Source organism: Talpa occidentalis, unplaced genomic scaffold (genome assembly GCF_014898055.3).
Source record: "Talpa occidentalis isolate TD23 unplaced genomic scaffold, MPIMG_talOcc4v2.1 talOcc4.9, whole genome shotgun sequence".
NCBI classification, from domain to species: Eukaryota; Metazoa; Chordata; class Mammalia; order Eulipotyphla; family Talpidae; genus Talpa; species Talpa occidentalis.
The window spans coordinates 56,847,962-56,872,449 of NW_023605305.1; the positions used below are offsets into that span (position 1 = coordinate 56,847,962).

The 24,488-nt window shown below is 37.1% G+C and overlaps 1 protein-coding gene across 7 annotated transcripts in view; it reads right to left on the reverse strand.

Annotated features, from left to right (window-relative positions):
- The window catches only part of PDE4B (phosphodiesterase 4B), a 582,343-nt gene that overhangs the window by 384,395 nt on the left and 173,460 nt on the right, over positions 1–24,488 (reverse strand). For all 7 annotated transcript variants that reach the window (XM_054691793.1, XM_054691792.1, XM_054691796.1 and 4 more), the window contains 2 exons: positions 18,216–18,325; positions 11,738–11,976 (listed from right to left, as the gene is read on the reverse strand). In XM_054691793.1, the coding sequence (XP_054547768.1) occupies positions 11,738–11,976; positions 18,216–18,325 (349 nt within the window). The remainder of the gene's footprint in view (positions 1–11,737; positions 11,977–18,215; positions 18,326–24,488) is intronic.

A 24,488-nucleotide genomic window follows, 5' to 3' on the forward strand; every position in this document is an offset into this window, starting at 1 on the left:
TTTGATCTTTAAAAAAGGGCTTTAGGATCTGCAGTTCAGAGGCAGCCCAAGAATATAAAATATTTTTATGGAAAACCAAATCAGACTATAAACTTGTGACAGATTGCAGAAGCAATAAAGCGCATCCAGTACTTTGAGGCATCACCTCAGTGAAATGACCATCCCTCCCTCCTCCACACCCTCATCCCTCACCCCACCCAGCAACAGGGAAGTTGGCATCACTGTCCACAAATGGAGGTGAAAGTTGGGACAGGGAACATTACGGATATCACACCTAAGTCAAAAGCTGCCCAAATAGAATCATCATGTTCACAACTGAGACATTTAGAGAAACAAAGCACAGCCTGCAGGCAGATGGAGGTGGGAGACAAGCAAACTGATATTTATAATCTTCTTTGAGGGAATAACAAAGGAGAAACCAGAACTGTTTCTTAGGAAAAAGTGCACCACTAGGAAAATGCTGAAAGAGGGTCCTTCTTTATCTTCTTTATCTCTTTGCTTCTTCCTATCCAACTGAAAATGGGGTTGACTAGCTTTATGGTATCACTGAGATGTGATCATTCTTAAATACTGCTAGCTCTCACCAGGCATTCAGTCCCACCACAGTCAGTGGACTTGACATGGAAAAAAGGCTCATGCTTGGCCATCTAAAATAATGCATGCCTTTGGGTGAAAGGAGAGTAGAGGGCCCAATCCTTATTTTCTACACACGATCTTTCTGCTTCACTTGGAAAAATGCAGACCAGAGTTCTCAAACTGTGTTCCTCAGGTCAGTTCCATTAAGCATCACCTGGGAACTTGTTATTCTTTGGCTCTTTCCCAGATTTTCAGCTCCAGGATTACAATCTTCCCACCTGTTTTTCCAAGAAGTCTTCCAGGTGATTCTGATACACAGCTATTATTTGACAACACTTCTATCTTTGGAAATAAGGTTCTCCTATATCTCTCCTTGCATTTCCAGTATATTCATTCTTTCCTGCCTTGGATTTACTAATCTAATCTAAAGTTCATCTTTTCCCCTATGCTCTTCCAATTATTGTCTATATCAATTATTGCCCATCTCTCTTATCTTCATCTCTCCCTACCTACTGGTGCTTTCTATTCAGCATACATAAGAATGTCTCTACTTTATAACACTTTTACTTAATCATTTCTACCCTGAACAAATTTCATATCACTTTTACTAACAAAAATATTTAGACTAATCTTTTATTGCTGTCCTTTCTTCCCCAGCTCTAAGTTATGCTTTTTTAAAAGTTTTATTTTGTCCTGTAATATCACTTTTAACATTCAGTATGCAAAAGAACATTACCTACCCAAGAGAACAAAAACATTAGCAATGCATTATTGTGCATTCTTCCTTATCCCTCTGCCTCCCAAGTTCATTCTTAAATCCAGTGCAGTCTGATTCCTTAATTCTGCAAACTCTGCTAGGACTACTTTCACTAGTGTTACCAGTGTCCACCATATTTAATCATCCAATGACCTTTTCTTAATAACAAACTTCAGCTGTGGATTCATCTATAGCTTCAGATATTGAGTGGTGGTTCATTCTGCTATCTCAGTTCTCTGACGGATCCAAGAAAAATTGTTGAATGCCAATCTGCTCAGGTTTTTTTTTTCTTTTTGTAAGAATGGAAATAATGATTTCCAACCTCTTTACACATCAGTGCTGTAAGCAGAAGGGACTGCATTCATTTTTATATCCCAGGCTCAAGAAGAGTTCAGGACACAGTAGCTGGAGAAACTGTTTTGGTTTTGTTTGTTTTTACATTTATTTTAAAGAGTCAGGGTTGCAAATGCTGAGGTTTTAGAAAATGAAGAAGCCTAAAACTCATGCTTGCTGCATCTGTGTTGTTACAAGTGAAGAGACAGTAAAGACTGCAAAAGCACATAAGAAAGACTTCTGGCATGCTAATACAGTTCACATACTTAATTTGGGAACTGGTTATGGGAATTTCTTCAGTCTATGAAGGTTTGTTGAGCTGTAGCTTTATGATATGTATCCTTTTCTACAAGCAGACTACACTTTAATATAAGGCTTTTAAAAACATGAGCAAGAACAATCAGAAAACACAAATAGTAGAAAAAGACATAAAATTTCAGATATTTAAATGCACAAAAGTGACAAGTGACTATTCTTACTCTTATTTAACACATTTTTTAAAGTTTGAAAATATCGGCAACATAGTAGGTAGCCTCTAAATGTTCCCCAATGATGCCCACTTCCTTGTATTCATGTCCTCACACAAGCTATCCCCCTGTGTGTGGGTTAGACCCAGTAAATAGAATATGTAAAAATGACATACTGTTACTTCAAGATTAAGTTGTAAAAAGACTTGATTTCTGTCTTGCTCACTCACTCTTGGTCTCCTTCAATTCTCTTAGCTCAGGAAAAAGCACATTGCCATGCTATGAGTAGCATGTAGCATGTAAAGCCCCACATGACAAGAAGCTGATGTTAACATTCAATAGGCAGAAAGGGTCTAAACCCATCAAAAACCATGTGCATGAGATTGGAAGCAGATCCTATCCACCAAGGCAAGCCTTGAAATGATTGTAGTACTGGATAACAACTTGATTCCAGCCCTGTCAGGGACTGAATTAGAGGCATCCAATTAAGCCACACTGGATTCCTGATCCACAGAACATATATTTGTTATTTTAAGTCACTAAGTTTTGGGATTATTGCTTGTATGCAGCAATAGATAATTAATACTGCAGGGGAAAGAAAGCTACATGAAATTATCTAGCATATTTTAAAAGTAAACAAATACTCTAAAAATAAGAAAACACAATCATTAAGACTGAAGTATTCAATATAGTATGTTTAACAGCAAGTTAGGCATAATTAAAGAGAGACTTAACAACTGGAAGGCAAATCAAAGCAATTACCAGGCTACAAGACCAAAAACACAAAATTATTTTTAAGAAATGGAAGAGATTAAATGGAAGATAAAAACTAGGTCCAAAATACATTTAAGTCCAAAAGCAGAGCATGAAAGTTTGACAGAGAAAATATTTTAAGAGATAGTGACATACTTACTTATGACATACTTAGTGTACTAATCAGGAACTCAAGATCAATTTCACCAGTTGTAATTGTCAAAGCACTTATCAGAGTAAGAGTCAGGTCTTAGAGAGCTATACTACTCTAGAACAGGAGACATCAAACTAACTGGCAGACCAACTAGAATCCTCCGTGTGTTCTTACAAATAAAGTTTTACTGGAACACAGACACATTTATTCGCTTATGCATTGTCTATGGCTATTTCCACACTACAATAGCAGTTATGAATAGTCGCAAACACATCTCTAAAGTTCACAAAAGCAAAAATACTTACTCTATATTTCTTTAAAGAAAACATTTACTGACTCTTGGTCTAGAGATGGAGCTTGACTGCATATTCTCATTGCTCTAAATTTTAAGTACAATTCTTTCTCAAACATGGTCTTCCACTGTATCCCTTACCTCTATGAACTTGTGTTAAGTTAATGGCAATGATGATAGTTAGAATCTGACATCCTCACTTTTCATAAAAAAAAAAAAATCATTCAATCAGTTTCCTCTGCCAGCAATTGTACCATCAATGATCATGATTCCAATGAAAGGGTTTTTAGGCAGAAATTCTTCTAATTGCTTATATTTAAAAATAAATTTAAGGTCAATGAATAATTTTCTCAATCTTTAAAGTAGCCAGGTAATTTAGATAAATCAGACATGTTACAAATGAATTACCAATATATGGTGCTAGCCAACTACATAACTTAAACTCTCAAGATTATCGCAAAAATTTTCTTCCTCTGAACTGACCCCCAACATGGGAGTACTAATACTTTAGACATAGTTTCTTAATTGCAAAAGGTTTTATTGTATAATGATCAAGAGGAGAGAAACTGACATTTGTTGATTGTCTAACATTATATTTTACTAAACTAGGTACCTTCAACAGATTGCTACATTTAATCTTCATAGTAGCTTATGAGATGAATATTATTACTCTCTTTGACCAGATGAATAGATTCAGTCTAGGAAGACAAGCATGCCAAAATGTCAGTCTTTATTTAATATTTCAACAGGAGGGACAAATCCACAACTCCCAAAATGTCCTTGACTTAAATGAACTGAAACTTTGCAAGGTGCATTTTATCAGGATTGTTATTCTAACAGATCTATTACCAACACCCGCTAAAACCAGACTTCTGCTGTGCCAGTCATCACCTCTTCAGCTGCAAAACTGTGAGGAATTTTTTTCTGGGGAAAAGTCTGGAATGGTTATAGGGGGCAATGAGAGACCTCAGAAAAGCATGTATTTACCAACCGGTATGGAAGCATCTCAATACTGTAGCAACTGGTACAACTGTACCATTGCCAAAATACTGAAAATAAATCTATGGAAATCTTTCAGTCTCCAAATATGTGGATATGCAGAAGCATAACCAAGACTAATAACACAAACTATGTAGTTGAATAAATAATATGAGCATATTACTCTTATTTTATCAATAGTTCTCAATGGTTGACTAGATGCTTCTGTTAATTCATTCAACAGAAGATGTAATTCATTACTTCTTATATTTTTAACTCATTTGCCCTACATTACATTAACATGCACATTGTTTTATAAACCATGTTCATGCTAATAACTGTGTTACCTAGAGTCTCAAATATTATTCTTTGTGCAGTCAATAACCACCCACTAAAACATTCCCTGCATCACCAATTAGCACAAACTGAAATACTGATCAAAATTGTTGAACTCATTAAGTGGCAAGGGTATATGGCACACCATGGAAAAACAATTTTTAATGACTTAATAGAATGATACTGTACAATAATATGCTAGCCTTTCTTTCTTAATAAACAAAAAGAGTGACTAATTTTTTAAAGATTTATTTATTTATACAAGAACCAGGGTACAGGCCAGATGCACGGGAGGATGAAAGGATTCACCAGAGACAGAGCGGGGAACAGAACAGGCAGACTGACTGAAATACACTGCTGAGGGGAGCAGTGGGAGAGACAGGAGAGGTCTGCCGCACCATGTGGGATTCTCACTGGGAGGCCAGGATCGAACCCGCACTGCAGAGGCTGAGGACAGCTTCACAGTGCAGCGCTCAATCACCTGTGCCAGCAGGGAGGCCCTAAACAGAGTGACTTTAAATGACCATATTTTAATAATTTAAAATTAAATAAAATAGAGAGAAAATATTTTCCATTTTAATAATAAAGCTCTATATTGTATATGTAGGTCATTCTTGAAAAACAGCTTTAAGTTATGTACAAAAAAAGAGAAACTGTTACTAATTAAATAATTATTTTTTATTTTGTACAGTTTTACATCATTTTTCATTTTTGCACAATGTATGCATTATCATCTTGGTTATAGTCCCCATACAATTTCCTCCCCCCTAGTTTTGATCCTACTCCCTCCTCCCCCCACCCCTGTAGTGTGTCTCTGGTTTATAGATGCTTGTTGATTTTGATTTTTACTTTATTATAATTAGTCTTTTCCCTGGTCCCTTATTTAGGTTTTCTAAATTCCTGCTATGAGTGAGACCATCCAGCATTTTTCTTTTTCTCTCTGGCTTATTTTGCTGAGCATGATCCCTTCCAGATCCATCCATGTTGCTGCACACTGCATGAGTTTATCTTTTTTGATTGCTGATTAATATTCCATTGTATATATGTACCACATCTTCTTGATGCAGTCATCTATTTTTGAGCATTTGGGTTGTTTCCATAGCTTAGCTATTGTGAATAGTGCTGCTATAAACTTAGGGGTGCAGGTGCCCTTTGGAATTAATGTTTCTATGTCCTTTGGGTTAATACCTAGGAGTGGAATTGCTGGATCATATGGAAGTTCTGTCTTTAGCAGGTTGAGGAATCTCCACACAGCTTTCCATAGTGGTTGGACTAGCTTGCACTCCCACCAGCAGTGCAGGAGAGTTCCTTTTTCTCCATATCCTTGCCAACATTTGCTGTTGCTAGTCTTTTTAATATGTGCCATTTTCACTGGTGTAAGATGGTATCTCACTGAAGTTTTGATTTGCATTTCCCTGATTACAAGTGATGTTGAACATTTTTTCATATGCCTGTTGGCCATTTGCATTTCCTCTTTGGAAACGTTTATTTTTAGCTCTTCTGCGCATTTTTTGACCGGATTATTTATTTTGTTTTTGTTGAGTCTCATTAGCTCTTTGTAGATTTTTGTGATCAGTCCTTTATCATTAGTGTTGTGTGCAAAAATTTTTACCCAATAGGTGGGGTGTCTCTTTGTTTTGGTTACCGTCTCTTTTGCTGTGCAGAAGCTCTTTAATTTGATGTAGTCCCAGCTGTTTATCTTTGCCTTTACTATCACTGCATTGGGTGATATGTCTATAAGGATGTTACTGACTGTAAATCTGTGGGTTTATTTCTGGATTTTCTATTTGGTTCCATTGGTCGGTGTGTATGTTCTTATTCCAATACCATGCAGTTTTGATTATTCTGGCTTTGTAGTACGGTTTGAAGTCTGGGAGAGTGATACCTCCATTCCCTTCTTTTTTTTTTTTTCCAGGAGAGCTTTGGCTACTCGGGGTTTTTGGTGCTTCCATATGAATTTCATCAATATTTGTTCTATTTCTTCGAAGAATGTCATAGAAAATTTTATTGGAGTAGCATTGAATCTGTAAATTGCTTTTGGTAGGATAGCCATTTTGATAATGTTAATTCTTCCAATCCATAAGCAGGGGATGTCTTTCCATTTCTTTGTGTTTTCTTCTATTTCTTTTAACAGTGTTTTATAGTTTGCTTTGTATAGGTCCTTTACCTCTTTTGTTAGGTTTATTCCCAAGTATTTGATTTTTTTTGTTTCAATCATAAAAGGGATGTTTTTTTTTTACTTCTTCTTCTTCAGATTTATTGCTTGTGTATAGGAAGGCTACTGATTTCTGTGTTGATTTACTAAGTGTGTTGCCACTTTACTAAACTGATTGATTAGTTTGATCAGTTTTTCTGTGGGATTTTGGGGTTCTCTATGTATATTATCATATCATCTGCGAATAGTGATAGTTTAACTTCTTCCTTCCCTATTTGGATTCCTTGTATGTCTTTCTCTTGTTTTATTGCTCTGGCTAGGACTTCCAGTATTATGTTGAAAAGCAGTGGTGAGAGTGAACATCCTTGTCTTGTTACAGATCTTAATGGGAATGCTTTCAGCTTTTTACCATTGAGAATGACATTGGCTGTGAGCTTGTCATATATGGCCTTTATGTTGTTGAGGTATGTTCCTTGTATCCCAAGAATTTCAAAGGCCTTTATCATAAATGGGTGTTGTACTTTGTGGAAAGCTTTCTCAGCATCTATTGATATTATCATATGGTTTTTATATTTCTTTTTGTTGATGTGTTGGATTACAATGACTGATTTTTGAGTGTTGAACCATCCTTGTGTCCCTGGAATGAATCCTACTTGGTCGTGGTGAATTATCTTATGGATACATTGTTGGATTGTGTTAGCTAAAATTTTATTGAGGATTTTTGCATAAGTGTTCATTAGAGAGATTGGCCTGTAGTTTTCTTTTTGTGTTGTCCTTGTTCGCTTTTGGTATTAGTGTAATGTTGGCTTCACAGAAGGTGTTTGGTATTATCCCTTCCTTCTCAATTTTTTGAAAGAGTTTGTGAAGGACAGGCACTATTTCGTTTCTGAATGTTTGGTAGAATTCATTTGTAAATCCATCTGGTCCCGGGCTTTTGTTTTTGGTGAGGATTTTGATTACCATTTCACTTTCACTACTTGTAATTGGTCTGTTTAGGTGTTCTAGTTCTTCTTCATTTAGCTCTGGTGAACGTAAAGTTTAGGAATTTGTCCATCTCTTCTAGATTGTTGAACTTGTTTGCATATAACTTCACAGTAGTTTCTGATTATTCTTTTGATTTCTGCTGTATCTGTTGTGATTTCTCCTCTTTCATTTGTGATCCTATTTATTTGTGCTTTCTCCCATTTTTCCTTTGTAAGCCTGGCTAGGGGTTTGTCTATTATATTTATTTTTTCAGAGAACCAACTTTTGGTTTCATTGATCTTTTGGATTGTTTTTTTTTTTGTTTCTATTTCATTTATTTCTGCTTTGATTTTTATTATCTCTTTTCTTCTACTGGTTTTAGGTTTTTTTGTTGTTCTTTTTCTAGTTCTTTGAGATGTGAGATTAGGTTGTTTGAGTTATTTCTTGTTTCTTGATGTGAGCCTATATTGCTATATAATTTTCTCTTATTACTGTTTTTCTGCATCCCATACATTTAGGAAATTGGTGACCTCCTTGTCATTCAACTCAAAGTATTTTTTAATTTCTTCTTTGATCTCCACATTAGTCCAGTGATCTTCCAGTAGTTTGGGCTTCAATCTCCATGAGGTAAGAAGGTTCCCTGCCTTCTTTTTATGGTTTATTTCTAGTTTGATGCCTTCATGGTCAGAGAAGATGGTTGGTATGATTTCAGTCTTGGTGTATCTGTTGATGTTTGTCTTGTGTCCCAGTATGTGATCGATCCTGGAGAATGATCCATGTGCGCTTGAGAAAAATGTGTACTTGGATTTTTTTGGGTTCAGCGTTCCAGATATCTGTTAAGACCATGAGGTCTAGATCCTTATTTAGAGCTTTAGCATCTTTACTTATTTTTTGTCTCATTGTTGATAGTGGTATTTGAAGTCTCCTACTACATATGTGTTTTCTCTGATCTCTGTTTTCAGAGATGATAATAGTTGTCTGATATATTTTGGTGTTCCTTCATTTGGTGAGTATATGTTAATGAATGTTATGTCATCTTGATGTATTGTCCCCTTGATCATATAGTGACTGTCTGGGTCTCTTTTTACCTCTTTGAGTTTGAAATCTGTTTTATCTGATATAAGTATAGCTGTTCCTGCCTTCTTTTTTTGGTCCATTTGCTTGTAGGATTGTTTTCCATCCTTTTACTATCAGTCTATTTTTATCTTTTGTAGTTAAATGTGTTTCCTGGAGACAGCAAAAGGTTGGGTTTTGTTTTTTTGTTTTTTTTTTTAAAGATTTATTTATTTATTTACTCATACAAACACTGGGTATAGTCAGAAGTGCGGGAGGGTGAGAGAATTCACCAGAACCAGAGCAGGGAGCAGAGCAGGCAGAGGACTGAAGTACACTGCTGAGGGGAGCAGCGGGTGGCAGGAGAGATCTGCGCGCCATGTGGGACCCTCCTCTGGTGGCCGGGGAGCAGCCTGGGATCGAACCAGTGCTGCAGAGGCTGTGGGCAGCTTCGCAACCCAGCGCTCAACCCCTGCGCCACTGGGGAGGCCCTGGGTTTTGTTTCTTAATCCAGCCTGTGACTCTGTCTTTTTATTGAAGAGTTAAGTACATTTAATTTAGAGATAATATTGATATGTTAGCATCTGCATTTGCTATTTTGTTTGTTTTTTCTCTGGTTTTATTTATTTATTTAGTTTAAAAAATTTTGACTTGTTTCTTTGTTATTCATCCTGTTGGTTCTGGCTTTAGGACTCCTTGTAGTATTTTTCGGAGGGGGGTTTAGTCGTAATGAAATTCCAGAGTTTCTGTTTGTCTGGGGAGGTCATTATTCTTTCTTCATAGAGGAGGGAAAGCTTTGCAGGATAGAGTATTCTTGGTTGGCATTTGTTGTCTTACAGTTTGTTGACTATGTCCCTCCAGCTCTCCTTGCCCCTAGTGTTTCTTTAGAGAAGTCTGATGTCAGCCTGATTGGTTTTCCTTTGTTTGTGATCTGTTTCTTTCCTCTTGTCAGCTTCATTATTTTTCCCTTGTCTTAGATTCTTGGGAGCTTTACTATTATGTTTCTTGTGTATTTTTCCTTTCATCATGGAAGTTTGGTGTTCTTCTTGCTTCTTGTATGTCTATTTTCAGCTCCCTCTTCATGTTTGGGAAGTTCTCTTCAATTTTTTCCTTGAATATTTTCTCTGTTCCTATGTCTTTCTCCTCTCATTCTGGAATTCCTATAACTCTTAAATTTCCTTTCTTCATGAAGTCAGATAGTTCCCAAAGTCTTTCTTCATTCTTTTTCCTTTGTACTTCTCTTTCATTTTCTGTTTTGGTTCTTTTTATTTCAGTGTCTTTGAGAGTAATTATTCGTTCTTCCATTTCATCTAATCTGCTTTCATTGCTTTTCCCAGAGTTCTTCAGCTCCTCCATTAATCCTTTGATCTCCTGCATTTTTCACTTCCCTCTTTGGGACTCAATTTCATTATTCTGATCGTTGATTATTTTTCCCATATCATTTTCGACTTCTTTCAGTTTTTTAATCATGGCGATTTTAAATTCTCTACCGGGAAGACTCATAAGTTCCTCTAAGTCACTGGTCTTGCAGTCTGGTGTTTGATTGTCTTTTTGTGGTGTGTCTTTTCCCTGGGGATGTGCTTGATTGCTTGTAATTTTTCTTCTCCCTGCTGCTTGTTTTTTAATTTGTCCTATGATTTGGGACACTGTGTCGCTGGTGCTGGCTGGCATCTCTTTGGTGTGCTCTTTCTGGGATGTCAGAAACTGGTGGTACAATCGGTACAATCAAGTCCAATACTTTTATGCCAGAAGTCCAGTAGGTCAGTGGTATTATGGATATTTTAATGGTCGCTGTCCCTGAAAATCTCCTGCTTCTGTATTTGTTTAATTCCAGAGGTGGGTCTTGAGGTCTCACAGACTGACCTGGCAGTGGCTGGATTGCATACTTGGCTCCAAATTGCTGGATCCCCCTCTGGGCTCCAATTCGTTGCCAGGCAGAGCCTGGCTTGTGGGAGCCTTCAGCTTACCTCTGATTGTGGGGACAGCCCTTTCTCAGTTCCACACAACAGCTTTGGTGAGGTCCAGACAGGCACAGAATTCCCTGTCTAAATATGGAGCGTCTGCCAGACACTTCCCTGCACCTTGGGTCTGCCCCAGTAGTGACTAGATACCCCTCTGGGCTCCGACTCACTGCCAGGCAGGACCTGGCTTGTGAGGGCCTTCAGCTCACCTCTGACTGTGGGGACAGCCCTTTCTCAGTTCCACACAACATCTTTGGTGAGGTCCGGGTGGGCACAGAATTCCCTGTCTAAATATGGCATGTCTGCCTGGCACTTAATTAAATAATTAAATTTATGATAAACACATGTGTGAAACAGTGTCATGGCACTTAGACACAGTTTTAAGATTGTATGTAATTGATGACATATCATCACTAGCTAAAAGTAGCCTCTTGCATAAATACAGACAGCAAAAGCAACCCAAACCTCTCTCGTAGCACAATTTTCACTCCTTTTCTGATTTACAACAAAGCATTTCATAAATAATCACAAACTGAGATTAATAAAGCAAGATCATAATTAAAAGAAGCTAAGAATAATTATACATAGTCTACAGCAACTCTCTGTAGTTAGGTACTCTGAAATGATTTTGCTTTTCTAAATTAAAATATATTAATGCACACTAAAATAGTTCTTTTTAAAAAACAAGATCATGGGCAGTAATTTTGCTTTCCCTTCACATTAATAAAAAGGCATTTCAATTTCAGTCCATCCTCGATAGGTTCCTTTCAATCTTAAGAGTGAGAAAATATCCCCACTGTTTAAATGTCTTCATCTTGCCACCCAACAAGAAACAAATTCTCAAAATGCCAATAGCCTTAGTTATTCCACAGACAACTAATATTTTAATACAGGAAATTGTATTTGAAATAATTGGGAAATAAAACTTGGAATTGACATTTAACTGTAAGGCTACTCACCACTCCTGGCTTACAGTTGTAATAGCGATGCTTGGAAGAGTCGTCAAAGGTAGTGTGGTTGGTCTGGAAATGCCATCTCCCTCCGGGGTCCTTGCCCTTTCGCTCTGTCTCTGGGACAGTGGTGGCAACTGTAAGTTTCCTGAGCAACACCTTCTCCCTCTCCAGAGGTCAATCCCAAGTGTGTTACTAGAAGAGCTGTAGGATTTACTCAAATTACATTCAAAATAATCTCTAACATTCTGGAAGGAAAGAAAACAAGAAGAAAGAGAAAATTAAATTCAAATGTTTAAAGTGATGCGCAGTGGAATAAAATAAGAAACTAAATTATCGAGCTGTCACTCATAAAGTCCTGATTCATGAGGTCACAGTCTGAATCTAACACTGACATCAAAAGCTTAAGAGAAAAAAAAATGAGGGGGAGAGGTTATTCTCAAATTTCAAACATAATCAGTTGCATATTCTTGGTGATCTTTAGAACCATAGATAATATTTATCATTTATAGTCTATTGCTTTTTAATCTTTCTCTTTAAAATTGTTCCCACTTTTTTATTAGCTAAAATGAAAACTTGTAACTGAAACTATATCTTGAAAATAATTGCTATTGTTTTGCAACACGGGAACAAACTAAACCAGCTAAAGTATAAAGTTCAGAGTTTCTTGTTTGGTGTTTTAAGGTAAAAATATTTTCTTAGGACAGCAAGATCTTGATAATTCTGGGTGACTGACTATTCCCAATCCTATAAATGGTCTTCTCAGAGTTGAGATTTCTTCTTTTTCTTCTTTTTTGTTTTTTGGTCAAAGTATGTAAGCTCAGGGGGCAAAAAGGAGGAGGGCGGTTACTTTAGCCAGTACTGAACTGAACAGCAGTGTTAATATAGAAAGACATTGCTCACATGAATAAGATACTTGTGAGAAAATAAAGGCACTGTACTATAACCAGTAAGAGTTACTCATTCTTTCTCTATCTCTTGGCAACTCTGGTTCCTGGTACTGTTGGGAGTGGGAGCCCTAAGTGAGACCTTGGTATCCCATTCATACCACTCAAAGACAGAACTGCAAATGGCAACTGACAGCAGCTTGGAGTTTAAAAATTAAAATTGTCACTCTCCACTCCAAATTGGAAGTCCCATCACCAGGCCAAGATCTTTCACTTGAAAGTCAATCTGTGGTGCAAAAAAGACAGGTACTTCCTACTAGCCCTTCAGGACAGACTTAAGAGACCCTGGGACTATGTTCTCAACCCCGACGCTCTCACCCATCCCTATTCTAGCTCATACAAGAATAATAAACTCAAGTTTGGACTCAGTTAGTTGGATTCATTTAAACAAATATTTTTGAACTATTACAGATCTGTACTGTCCACTTAAGGATGTAACTGCCAAAAGAGGCAAGAATCTGGCTGGACTCAAAGAGTTATATTATGGTGACTTATGCTTGTCTGATCCACAAAAGACCACATTTTGATGATAGAAACTTGGATATGAATAGAATTGACAGTTTAAGAATTTTAAATATTCTGTAATGTATCAGTGTTTTATTGTTTAATATCCAGCTATTATATGAAATCTACTATAAGCATAGAATTTACCATAGTGTGTGTGTGTGTGTGTGTATGTGTGTGTGTATTAGGAAAAAAGTTTAGGGGAAAGTTTAGTATATATGTGTATGTATATGTTATTTAGTACAAATATGTACATATTTTTCACATGCCATAGATATGTTTCTTTCTCAAAAGTCTTAGAGACTACTTAGGCAAATACCAAGTCTTTCTGAAGAGATCTAACAAACTAAAAGCTGGCACTCATAATTAATCTAGTTCCAAATATGCATGTAAAGAAAGTACTAGTAATCTGGAAAGCAAAGCAATGAGTATATACTTTATGTACTAGACAAGAAATACTATACTGAGAGATAGAAAGATATAATTAAGTTTAACAACAAATGACCATAAGCTCCTAATAAATATAGTGGATGTTTTTCATTTTTAGAAAAAGGAAATATGACCAAGTAAGTTTAATTGTAGTCACTGAAATAAACGGTTACTTATTTGGTATTTGTTATTTGAAAAGTGACAAAGTCACATCCACCACAAAATATCCCCACACTGATTTACCAACAGTAAATTATTACACCGATTTACCAACAGGCTTGAATTTAAAGTCACAGATTTAGATTAAAGAAATCATTTCAAAAGACTTCCGTTAATGTGAAAATGCACTGCCACAAAATAACAAAATGGAATGGAATAGCTATTTAGAAATTAAGTCAAATACTGAAAATATTAAGATTGGTTTACAAACACTCATATATAGTTACTCACAATGACCTCAAACTCTTTAATTCCTATTAATAATTTATATAAAACTCACACAAAATTGCTAACATCAAAGGCAAAACCTAATTCAATCAGTTCTCAATTATTTTATTCCTGATCTTGGTCTTATTTTCCTATTTAACCAGCATGATTTTGGCCAACTCTTTACTGTTCATCAAATAAAAAATTTAGGGGGGGAGGAATATTAATTTGAATATTACCTCTTGGAAATTATGAGATTTCACATGCTTCACACCTACCCAAATTCACCCTATCTTTATAATTCCCAGGAAAATAGCCCAGTTTTGGATTATCCTCATGTTCCTGGATAATCCTTTAAAAAAAATATATTACTGACAATTCCAAAAGGTTATCCCAAAGAAAAAGATAGTATGAAATTCTGCATCTAAGAAGGAAGAGTTTGCAGGAAGGAAGGGAGACATCAAAACTAACCAAGTCAAAAACCACTGAAAGCTCTGGCTGCCACTTGTCTAAGCAGTCAAGGTTTGACTGCTTTCTGGAGCTTGCTCTGATTTTTTAATTCTTTCAATTTAACTGTTAATGAGAAAGCAGGATTAGGTTTCTAAGGACTTCTATTGTGCTTAGATACACACTGAATGTGGACTAGAGATCAGAGTTTTTCAAACCTTAAGAAACCTGAGATGAAAATTATGGGAAGTATAAAATGACACTCAGGACCCCTGTTAAAGCTAAATGTCATGATGCTCCATAAGACAATAAGAAAAGTATGTTTGTCTTTTAAAAATGTGGCTTTATCCTAGGTAATTAACAGCAATTACAGTAGCTCGCTAAAAAATAATTTTTATCTCTCTTACTTTAAAGCAAGTTCCTGATTCTATGATTAGAAATACAAAAACTATAGCTGAAATATAGATGTGTCTATTTAATTTTTGGCTAATATTATTAATATAATATAATAATATAAGTCAGTATCTTCCTTCACCCCCACTTAAATATTTATCTCCCGCTTCATCCCTCCTCTTCTCTTTAGTCATTTTTCCCCTTTCAACTCCCCTTCAAACCTGCAACTACCTCTTCTCTATTCTATGCTCTCTTTAGTCATATAATTAATTGTTTGTGTTCAATACTTGAATAGCACTTAATTTACCCCCTACCTGTGAAACTAAGTTTCCAAATGCAAGATATCGAATGCATGCTGTTTCTCTGTCACTCATCGTATTATTCCTATTGAAGTCATTTGTGCACCTCAAGTATATGAAGGCAGTAGTCATGGTTATTCATTGGTGTAATCCCACAGAGACAAAGAGAGTGTCTAACACACAGTAAAGGTCTCTGTACATGCATTCTCTTTCCCAGAAATAGTCTTCCCCCACATCTTCACAGGGCTCACTCCTTACTGCCCATATGTCATCTCACCTTATCATTATACTAACACTCTATTCTCCCCATCCAATCATTCTTGTCATGCTGGTCAACCTCATTTTTCTGTATAGCATTTATCATAGCTGGGATTATTGTATTATAGTATATTATATTATAGTATATATATTATGTCATATTATTTATTTCTGCCCTCTGTAATGTAAGCTCCAAAGAAATGAGGACTCTTTGCTATTTCTTGCTGAATCTCGAGAACGTAACCAGTGTCTAGCACGTAATAGGTGCTGATTTAATATTTCATGCATACTTAAGTCACTGAATAAATGTTTCCCGTGTTGAAATAAATAAGAACACAATAAAATCCCTACTTAAGGGTGAAAATGTGTTCCTAGTGTGTGGCATAGAAAGTATAATATTGATTAAGTTGCTATTGTTGTAAGGAACAGAAACTGTGTATAACATTCAACATGATATTTTGCGCTATATTCAAAATGTTGAAGTCATTCAGAAAAGTTTTAAGTCATCATTGCCCACCTGCAATAAATCACAAGCCACCAATGAGAGTCAAATGTATCATTTCAAATTTTCTAATAGTCACATTGAAAAGTGAAACAGAAACCGGAAAATTTACTTTCAATACTATATTTTTCTTAGTTTAGTCTATCTAAAACTAGTATCATTTCAATATGTAATCTATATCAAAAAAACTTAATGACATAAAATTATTTATATCTACTGCTATGTATTCAAAGTTCAAGATCTGTTTTACAGTTACAGCTCATCTCCACTCAGACTAGCTCTTTATAGTCTCATGTGGCTAGTGGCTACCATTTTGGACACTCCATATCTAGGTAATTATCCACTTTGGTGGGGTTAATACTCTTTTAAATGTGCTTTTCTCTTTTTTGGCACCTTCTAGTATGCAATTTCCCCTCTTTTGACAATGGCAACCACTATCTCAGGGAGAATGAAGACTATTACTTTAAGAAAGCAATGAAAAAGAATGGTGGTTCATCTTTTAGACAGAATACATTGCTGAATTTATTCCATTCCAAAAAATAGAACCTTGGAGCCAACAACATACAAATAGCATTAAGAGTCAAGCCCGAGCTTTTTTTTTTTTTTTTAAGAGAAAAAGAATGTATAATTTTCAAAAGTTTCTCTTTAGATATCCTGAGCACAGCATTGAAATCTAAACACAGTTTTACCATTGGTGTTGATAACTTTGAATATAAATTAGTGGAAGTTCTCTGTGGTCAAAAAGCAGGCAAAGGGGAAATAGGAAATGAAATACTATCACAGATGATGAGAACAGATTCCTAACCAGGTCTAGTTAAGTGCACTAAAGAGTAGAAAAGGCAAAGGAGTGTGTTTTGGCAGGCAAGAGCATGAGGGTACATCTAAGTTTCCCTCTGCACTTGTTTCCACAGGCTTCTATGTGGACACAGAAGGAAGCTAAAGATTAGCTTCAGCTTGCCTGCCAAAAGTGTCACTGCAGAGTGGGGCAGAGGGGTAATAAGTCCATGGGGTGAGACTCCACAGGTAAGGACCACACAGAAAGCAAAACTGCACTTTTAATCTACCAGAGCCCCACTGTGAGGTTAAACCCATGCAGTGGGGAAGAAGGTCAAAGTCACAGTAAGCTAAGATGCAATCATCACCTGTTACATCTGTCAGATGCCTAAGTGGTCCTCAGCCAAGGGCACAGAGTCCTGGGAAAATGAGGTATTCCTCACTGGACAACAGAAGGTCCTAGTGGAAAAGGGCACTACAAGAACACTGCCCACACCAGATACCATAATGTTACTTAATGTTACGTGTCTCCCTTTGCCTACATGTTGCATGATTAAAGGGAAAGAGTAAGAATCGAAGAAATTCTGAAAGACTGGGCATTTAGCCAAAAACCTCTATTTTACATTAATTGACAAGTTCACCTACCTTCCAGGCCCTCCCCCACCTGTGAAGTAGTTGTTTACAACAAGAAACGCTATGTGGAAAGCAAGGAAAATTACTTCATTTTCCTCCTTCCTTCCCTTCTTCTGCACATCTGAATGGTGGTTTATAATTTTTTAACTCAATTACAAACAGAAACTGAGTAAGGTCTGGAAAAATACAGACACACAGACAGGGGACAAATGAGGGAAAGCAAAGGAGATAATCTCAGTTGACCAATATGCCCAGTTATGAAAATGGTGAGTTTAGAGACCTCAGATGACCCAGAGCAAAGCAGGCTTCTAGAATATAATGTACATCTCTAGTTACCCTAGAATCTTGCTAACATACGATCTTAGGTTTGGGTTGAGATTCTACATTTCTAATAAATACCCAGGGGATGCTAACGATACTGGTCCAAGGAGCAGCAGCCAAAATCCGGTGGATGTGTACATCACAAAATTCTTAGAAGCAGTTGTCAAGTACCTCACTATAGGATGTAATAGTAAAGGATGGGCTATAGTTGGATGAAATTATGAACGAAAGACATCAGGTAAACTAATCACGCAAGCAGTGTGGAAAGAGGAGTCTCTATGAGTTAGGATGTAGGCGTATACTAGAGATGGGTAGTTTTGTGAATGAGAAGCACAAAACTCAAACTAAGCCCATCTGCCAGCTGCAGATAGGACATTGTGCCTGCCGTTCACCTCACATACTGGGTCACAGCACCATCTGGTCAGAGAAACACCTAGTCACAATGGTGCTGCTAACAGCCTTGCCAGCCTTTTGAATAGAATCATGGAGTGACTTGTTTATTAAATAGACAAAAAGTGTGTAGAATTCCAGCAACTCTGACTTTTGGAACTTACGTCATCAGCCGTCACTGTCATCACACTCCTGCTTTTCTTCATTATAAAGGTGAAAAATATCCCTCTTAAAATATGTTGTTCTGTGTGGCTTTGCTGACAGTTTCTAAAACCTACAGGGGAGTAAAAGACACATACAAAAAGAACAACTCAGTATCCTTAGTTAAGTACAAATAGGAGATTTATTTCTTCTATCCAAACTAACATCTGAATGGATAAAATGGACCTGTGTAAATATAAATCACATTTTAACAAGCCAGTAAATCTAACATGTGAGAAAGAGGTTCATAAAATACAAAAATCCAAGAAATCACTGAATAAACTATTTGGTAAGAGATAAATAACAAAGGGTAACTAATAATAAGGTTCACAAATAATGATAATTACAAATATATAAAAATGTGTAAGACTTTACACTTAAAAGGTACTTTCCCCTATGATATTTCACATGATCCCAATAAAGTCTGTGAGATTAAATTCATTTGTTTAAAACAAGAAAAAAGCAGATCAAGAAAATAATTTGGCAAAGGTAACACAGCTAAAACACAGCAGACTGAACTTAAGGAATATGACCCCCTAAGACTACTGTCAAATGAAAGGAAAAGAAAGAAAAAGCAAGCAAACAAAAAACTAATATAAAAATATACATGACCAAATATCTTAATTTCAATTTTGCCATCAATTTAAATCTCTCATCTATATAAATACATAGGTCAAGTATTTATCACAAAGAATTTAGCAACCGATAATTAGAAAGACCTAGATAGAGTTCCCTGGTTTAAATCACACAAACCTGGTCATTTTTAGGTAGAGACATTGCAGTTCATGACACTTGTTTTGTGCAGATCAATGGCAGTCACTTCAGAAGCACAGAGCCTCAATAACAGTGTTTTAGGGTGCACCCCAGCTGTGCAACCTCCAAAGAAAAACTCATCACTGGTTTCTGAAAATTCAGACTATTTAAAACAAGGCTAAGTTTAAAGTTCAGGCATAAAATAGTCTACGAGAAAATATGAAGAATTCTGAGTTTGCAGAATTGAACTAGAAAAAATATACCAGAGAAATCATCAAATCCAAGAAGTGTTAGTCCATATGGTAGTTCCTCGGGATCTGAGTAAAAAAATGTCCTGCATCGTTGCTGAGCTCAAGAAGTTCCTATGCTTTCTCACTTGTACATTTAAACCCTTAATACATGCCTGATTTGAAAAGCCTGCTTCTCGAACATGAAGATATATATAGATTAAGAGCGTGATGGAATTGTAGCTATGTGACTAGGAATACTAAGTAGTGGCATTGTACCATCACCCAGGAAACCAGGGTTGAATTTCTAGCACATAATTTGACTATATTATGCAGGAGTTGGCAGCAAAACTGACAGAGTAGATAAGGAAGTGGGGAGGAGGGAGAAATTGCCTTTATAAGAGTTCTACGATGAGAACCCCAGAGGCTTTTCAGGTGTTTGATTCAATATGCCAAGGAAAAGAATTTCCTCCATATACACCAAAGAACGATTATAACTGAGTCCTTCTAAAGCTCACCAAAGAGGAGCAGGCAGGATTTTAGAGCTTTTCCTCAAGGTTATTTGAAACCTAACAAAAGCAGACAAATAATAGGCATGTTTTGTCACAGTTAATTCAATCTTGAGTATCTCTATAGGCAGAATCTGAAAAAAAAAGAGTTTATATTCCTAAGTTTAAAAAAAGATGCAAAAATACAAATATTTACATGCAGTGTATAGGATTAGATCTACCCAATGATTATCATTCTGTAAAAATACAAATTAAGTGTGTTATATATTGGGGGGGAACTTTCTGTAAGGTAAATTATATATATTTATTTTGGATGAAGAAACTAAGGAATAGGCTAAGCTCTAAGTCTTGGGCCATAGTTATTTGATAAATTTTGTGTTCTTTTACATGTCTATTAGGAAAATTTTAATTGAACTTGCAGTTAATAAAATGCATGCAGCACTATACCATATCATGGTGCACAAGGAAATGCTCTGAGAAGTCCAGCATTAGAACTATCAAGAGACAAACGCTATTTGTAATCAGTTTCAAAGAATCATAATTAGTAGGAAGTTCTGTGAAGAAAGTATGAAAAGCAAAGTAAACTCTAACAAATGGTTACACAGAGTAAATTAATAGGAAAAAAATCTATGAGGCAAAATTCATCTTTAACTTTTTTATATCTATTTTGTTGATTAGGAAATCCACTTATAAATAGATAAATGACTACTGGCATAGAAACTGCTAAGCTTTCTTCAGCATGGAGGAATAAGAGTAAGACCTTTACAGTATATCTTCCTAAACTTTTACATGATAGGATTCCAGTGGAACATGATGCAAATCCAGTCCTCAGGAATTATACATATAATTTGAAATGGAAGAGTTACATACATTAAATATGGAGTAAGCACACAGTAGGTGTTCAAAAATTATAAAATGAATGAATCAAAGAATTTTTTCATAAGTTTTCTTTTTTATTTTTTTTTTATTTTCTGACATCGCTGTTCATTTTTGTTCAGTATTTGATTTCTCTCCTCAGGCGTAGTCCCCATAATTCTCCCACCATCACAGGACCCGTTAACTATCACCATAGTCCCTTGTGATTGTCCCTCCTGTTTTGACCCCTCTCTCCAGCTCCCCCTGCTGTATGCCTTAAATGTGTAGTTTGCCTGCAAGTTTTATCTCTTTCCTAATCCTGTTAGGTTTCCCTGGATTCCACCTGTAAGTGAAATCATCTCATAGTTCTTTTTTCTTCTGACTTACTTCACTTAGCATAATCCCTTCCAGTTCCATCCATGTTGCCACAAATGACATGAGTTTATCTTTTTTGATCACTAAGTAGTGTCCCATTGTGTATATAAAATCCACGTCCTCTTGATTCATTGGTCTGTTTGGGGGCATTTAGGTTGTTTCTATATCTTAGCTATTGTAAATAGTGCTGCAATAAACATAGGAGTGTAGGTTTCCCTTCAAATTAGTGTGTGTATGTCCTTTGGGTATATTCCCAGGAGTGGAATCACTGGATCATATGGTAGCTCCATTTTTAGTGTTTTGAGGATCCTCCACACAGCTTTCCATGGTGGCTGGATCAGTTTGCACTCCCACTAGCAGTGTAAGAGGGTTCCTTTTTCTTCACACCCTCTCCAGCATATGCTGTTTCTGGTTTTTTTGATATGTGCCATTCTCACTAGTGTGAGGTGGTGTCTCACTGTGATTTTGATTTGCATTTCCCTGTGATGAATGATATTGAACATTTGTATATCTCTTTTTCAAAAGTGTCTCTTTAGCTCCTCTGTCAAAGAAAATAATTAAAAAGCTAAAATCCTATGTGTGGACAAATTCTATTATGAGATAAAGAAGTAGTTGGAACTGGGCTTCAGGGAAAGCTTTGGGAAGGAAATGAGCCTATAATATTACATTAGCCTTAAATAATAAGTAGAATTTGTTTAGTTGGAATAATGAGACCAATATGGTATGCAAGCTATGGATAGGGATATAATACATTAAGGGTGTGATACATGTAGGAAGATGCCTTGCTAAGGAAATTTATGACAAGCAAAAAGACAAAATGTTCCCGTGTAACATCGGTAGATCTTTTGGCAAGCAAGAACATTTTTGTGAGGTCTTAGCCATGGAGATAAATTTATATTTTATAACACTTTGAGTGTGAGATCGTACTGGATAAATTCATGTGCCTTCAATTGGGAGCATGTCCTGACCAAGAAAAAGAAGAATCTCAAGTCATAAGGCAGTTTTCCAAATGTTCTACATTAAAAATATATTATTTTTATATTCAAATATAAAAATCCACATCTGTTATATAAAAGAAGAGAGAGAAAGAGATATTATATTCAGGATACTCCTCATTTATCCCTTGAAATTCTCTCCTGTCTGTGTCCTGAGAAGCTGGTGTCAGGGTCTGTGTCCATAGGCTCTCCAGCAATCTGGCTCCTGGTGTGTTCAGCCCTTGGAAAGCAATGTTAGCAGACCAACAGAGAAGAGGAAAACTGGTGTCCCTCTCTGCTATCCATGATGGAGCAGTGGCTCTAGCCCTCTAAGTTAATAAGTCACTGCACCTGCAGATACCCTGCTTCTAACCAGGTGCTGGTTTCCCTGTGTTTAATTAACTGTCTCCTTTTGACTCTTGAGACACGGGGCTATAACAATTTTCCACTGTTGCCAGCTTTGTGGTGCTTCATCATCCCTTTCTGGTTGGCCTCAGACCTGTCCACAACTTTTGTAAACAGTAACTCCATTAAACTCTCTTCCATCCCTTTAGGAGAGTAATCTGTTTCCTGCTGAGACCCTGACTCCAAAAACTGTACAGTCAGGAGGCAATTTTAAAATAATCCTCTTCAATGTCTGACATAAAACAGGGTCTCAATAAATAATTCCCCAAGGAATGAAAGAGTAAAATCTAGTTGGAGTTCTGGAATGATTTTACAACTTTTAGAACAGAAGGTCAACAAGCATTATTTCAAGTTGCTTTTTTGAGACAGGAATGATTTTGTGGCAGGAATGGTGATTCTGCTTAAGAATTTTGAGAAAAGTTATAATATGTTCAATGTTATAATATTATTATAGTCTGTTAGTATATAACAATTTATATATTATAAACTGTATCACATAGAAGGAGGGGATTATATATTATAAATATGTATGTAGGGTAAGGAAAAATGTCTGGCTTTTCTGCCCTGCCGCCATCAAGATAGATGATGGATCCTTGCGGTCCCGAATGCATGCCTGATGGCGGGCACCTGGAGTAGGGTGTGGGCATAGGTAGATGGGATTCACCTGGGCTGAGACTGGGCTTTTAAGGGTGGCATCACGGGGACGCCAGCAGAAGCCGAAAGAAAAGCCGAGAAAGAAGTAGCAGAAGCCTAGAGAGAAGCAGAGAAGGCCGGAGAGCCCAGATAGAGTGAAGACTTGCTGGGGGCTGGGAGAACTGCCAGCCTCCCAGCCCCCCAGCGTCCCTGCCTGCCGTGTACCTGGTAATCTAAATAAAACACCTGCAAAAGCCACTGAGGACTCTGACTCCTCCTTTACCCGGTCTGCATGGGATCCCAGAAAACCTGCTGTGTCCATTCCTGCCCTTACAATGTATCACATAGGAGGATAGGGATCAAACACACCTGTAGAGTAAGTATCAGGCTTTTCTGCCCTCCCACCATTAGGATTGATGATGAATCTGCGGTCCTGAAGGCATGCCTGATGGCGGGCTCCTGGAGTAGGGTGTGGGCATGTATAAGTGGGTACACCTGGGCTGAGAGACTGGGCTTATAAGGGAGGCGTCACGAGGATGCCAGGAGAGCGAAAGAGAGACCAGAGTGGAAGGAGCAGAAAAGAAAAGGCCATGAGAGAACACCGGAGAGCCCAGAAAGAGTGAAGATTTGCCAGCCTCCCGGCCCCCTGGCACACCTGCCTGCTGTATACCTGGTAAAAGCCTGCGAAAGCCACTGAAGGCTCCAGGACTCTCTCCTTCACCTGTCAGCTCCAATCAGAGAGATCCTGCACTCTGCCCTTCCTGCTTCTACAATACCATATTAATGTCTATTGCTAAATCTTATTTAGGCTAACATAGTTGGAGAATTTATCTTATGCCAGTTTAAGCACTATGATACATGATTTCAATTGTGGCTTGCAAGAACAGCCACAGCATAATAAATATGACAGGTAAGGGACCAAGTGTTAGAAGTCACGCACCCCTCTGGTTCCCATACGATGCTGGTTCGAAAGCCAAGACTCTTATTCCAACACTATGCAGTTGATTGGGTCTTATTCACATCTTTTCAAGGTAGATTTGAATGACATCATTTTTATTTCATTTTTTGTTAAAAATACATTTTAAGGGTCTCCCCGGTGGCGCAGCGGTTGAGTGCTGGATTGCGAAGCTGCCCGCGGCCTCTGCAGCACCGGTTCGATCCCCGGCTGCTCCCCGGCCCCCGGAGGAGGGTCCCACATGGTGCGCAGACCTCTCCTGCCGCCCGCTGCTCCCCTCAGCAGTGTACTTCGGTCCTTCTGCCTGCTCTGCTCCCCGCTCTGGCTCTGGTGAATTCTCTCACCCTCCCGCGCTTCTGACTGTACCCAGTGCTTGTATGTATAAACAAACAAACAAATAAATAAATCTAAAAAAAAAAATACATTTTAAATTGATCGGTTTTCTGCAACCAAGCTCCCTAATCATGTAAGGACAAAAAAGAGTAATCTTCTTTTAAATATTGACATTTTAAATGCCTCAAATGTAAGGCACATGTAAACAAGAGAAGAG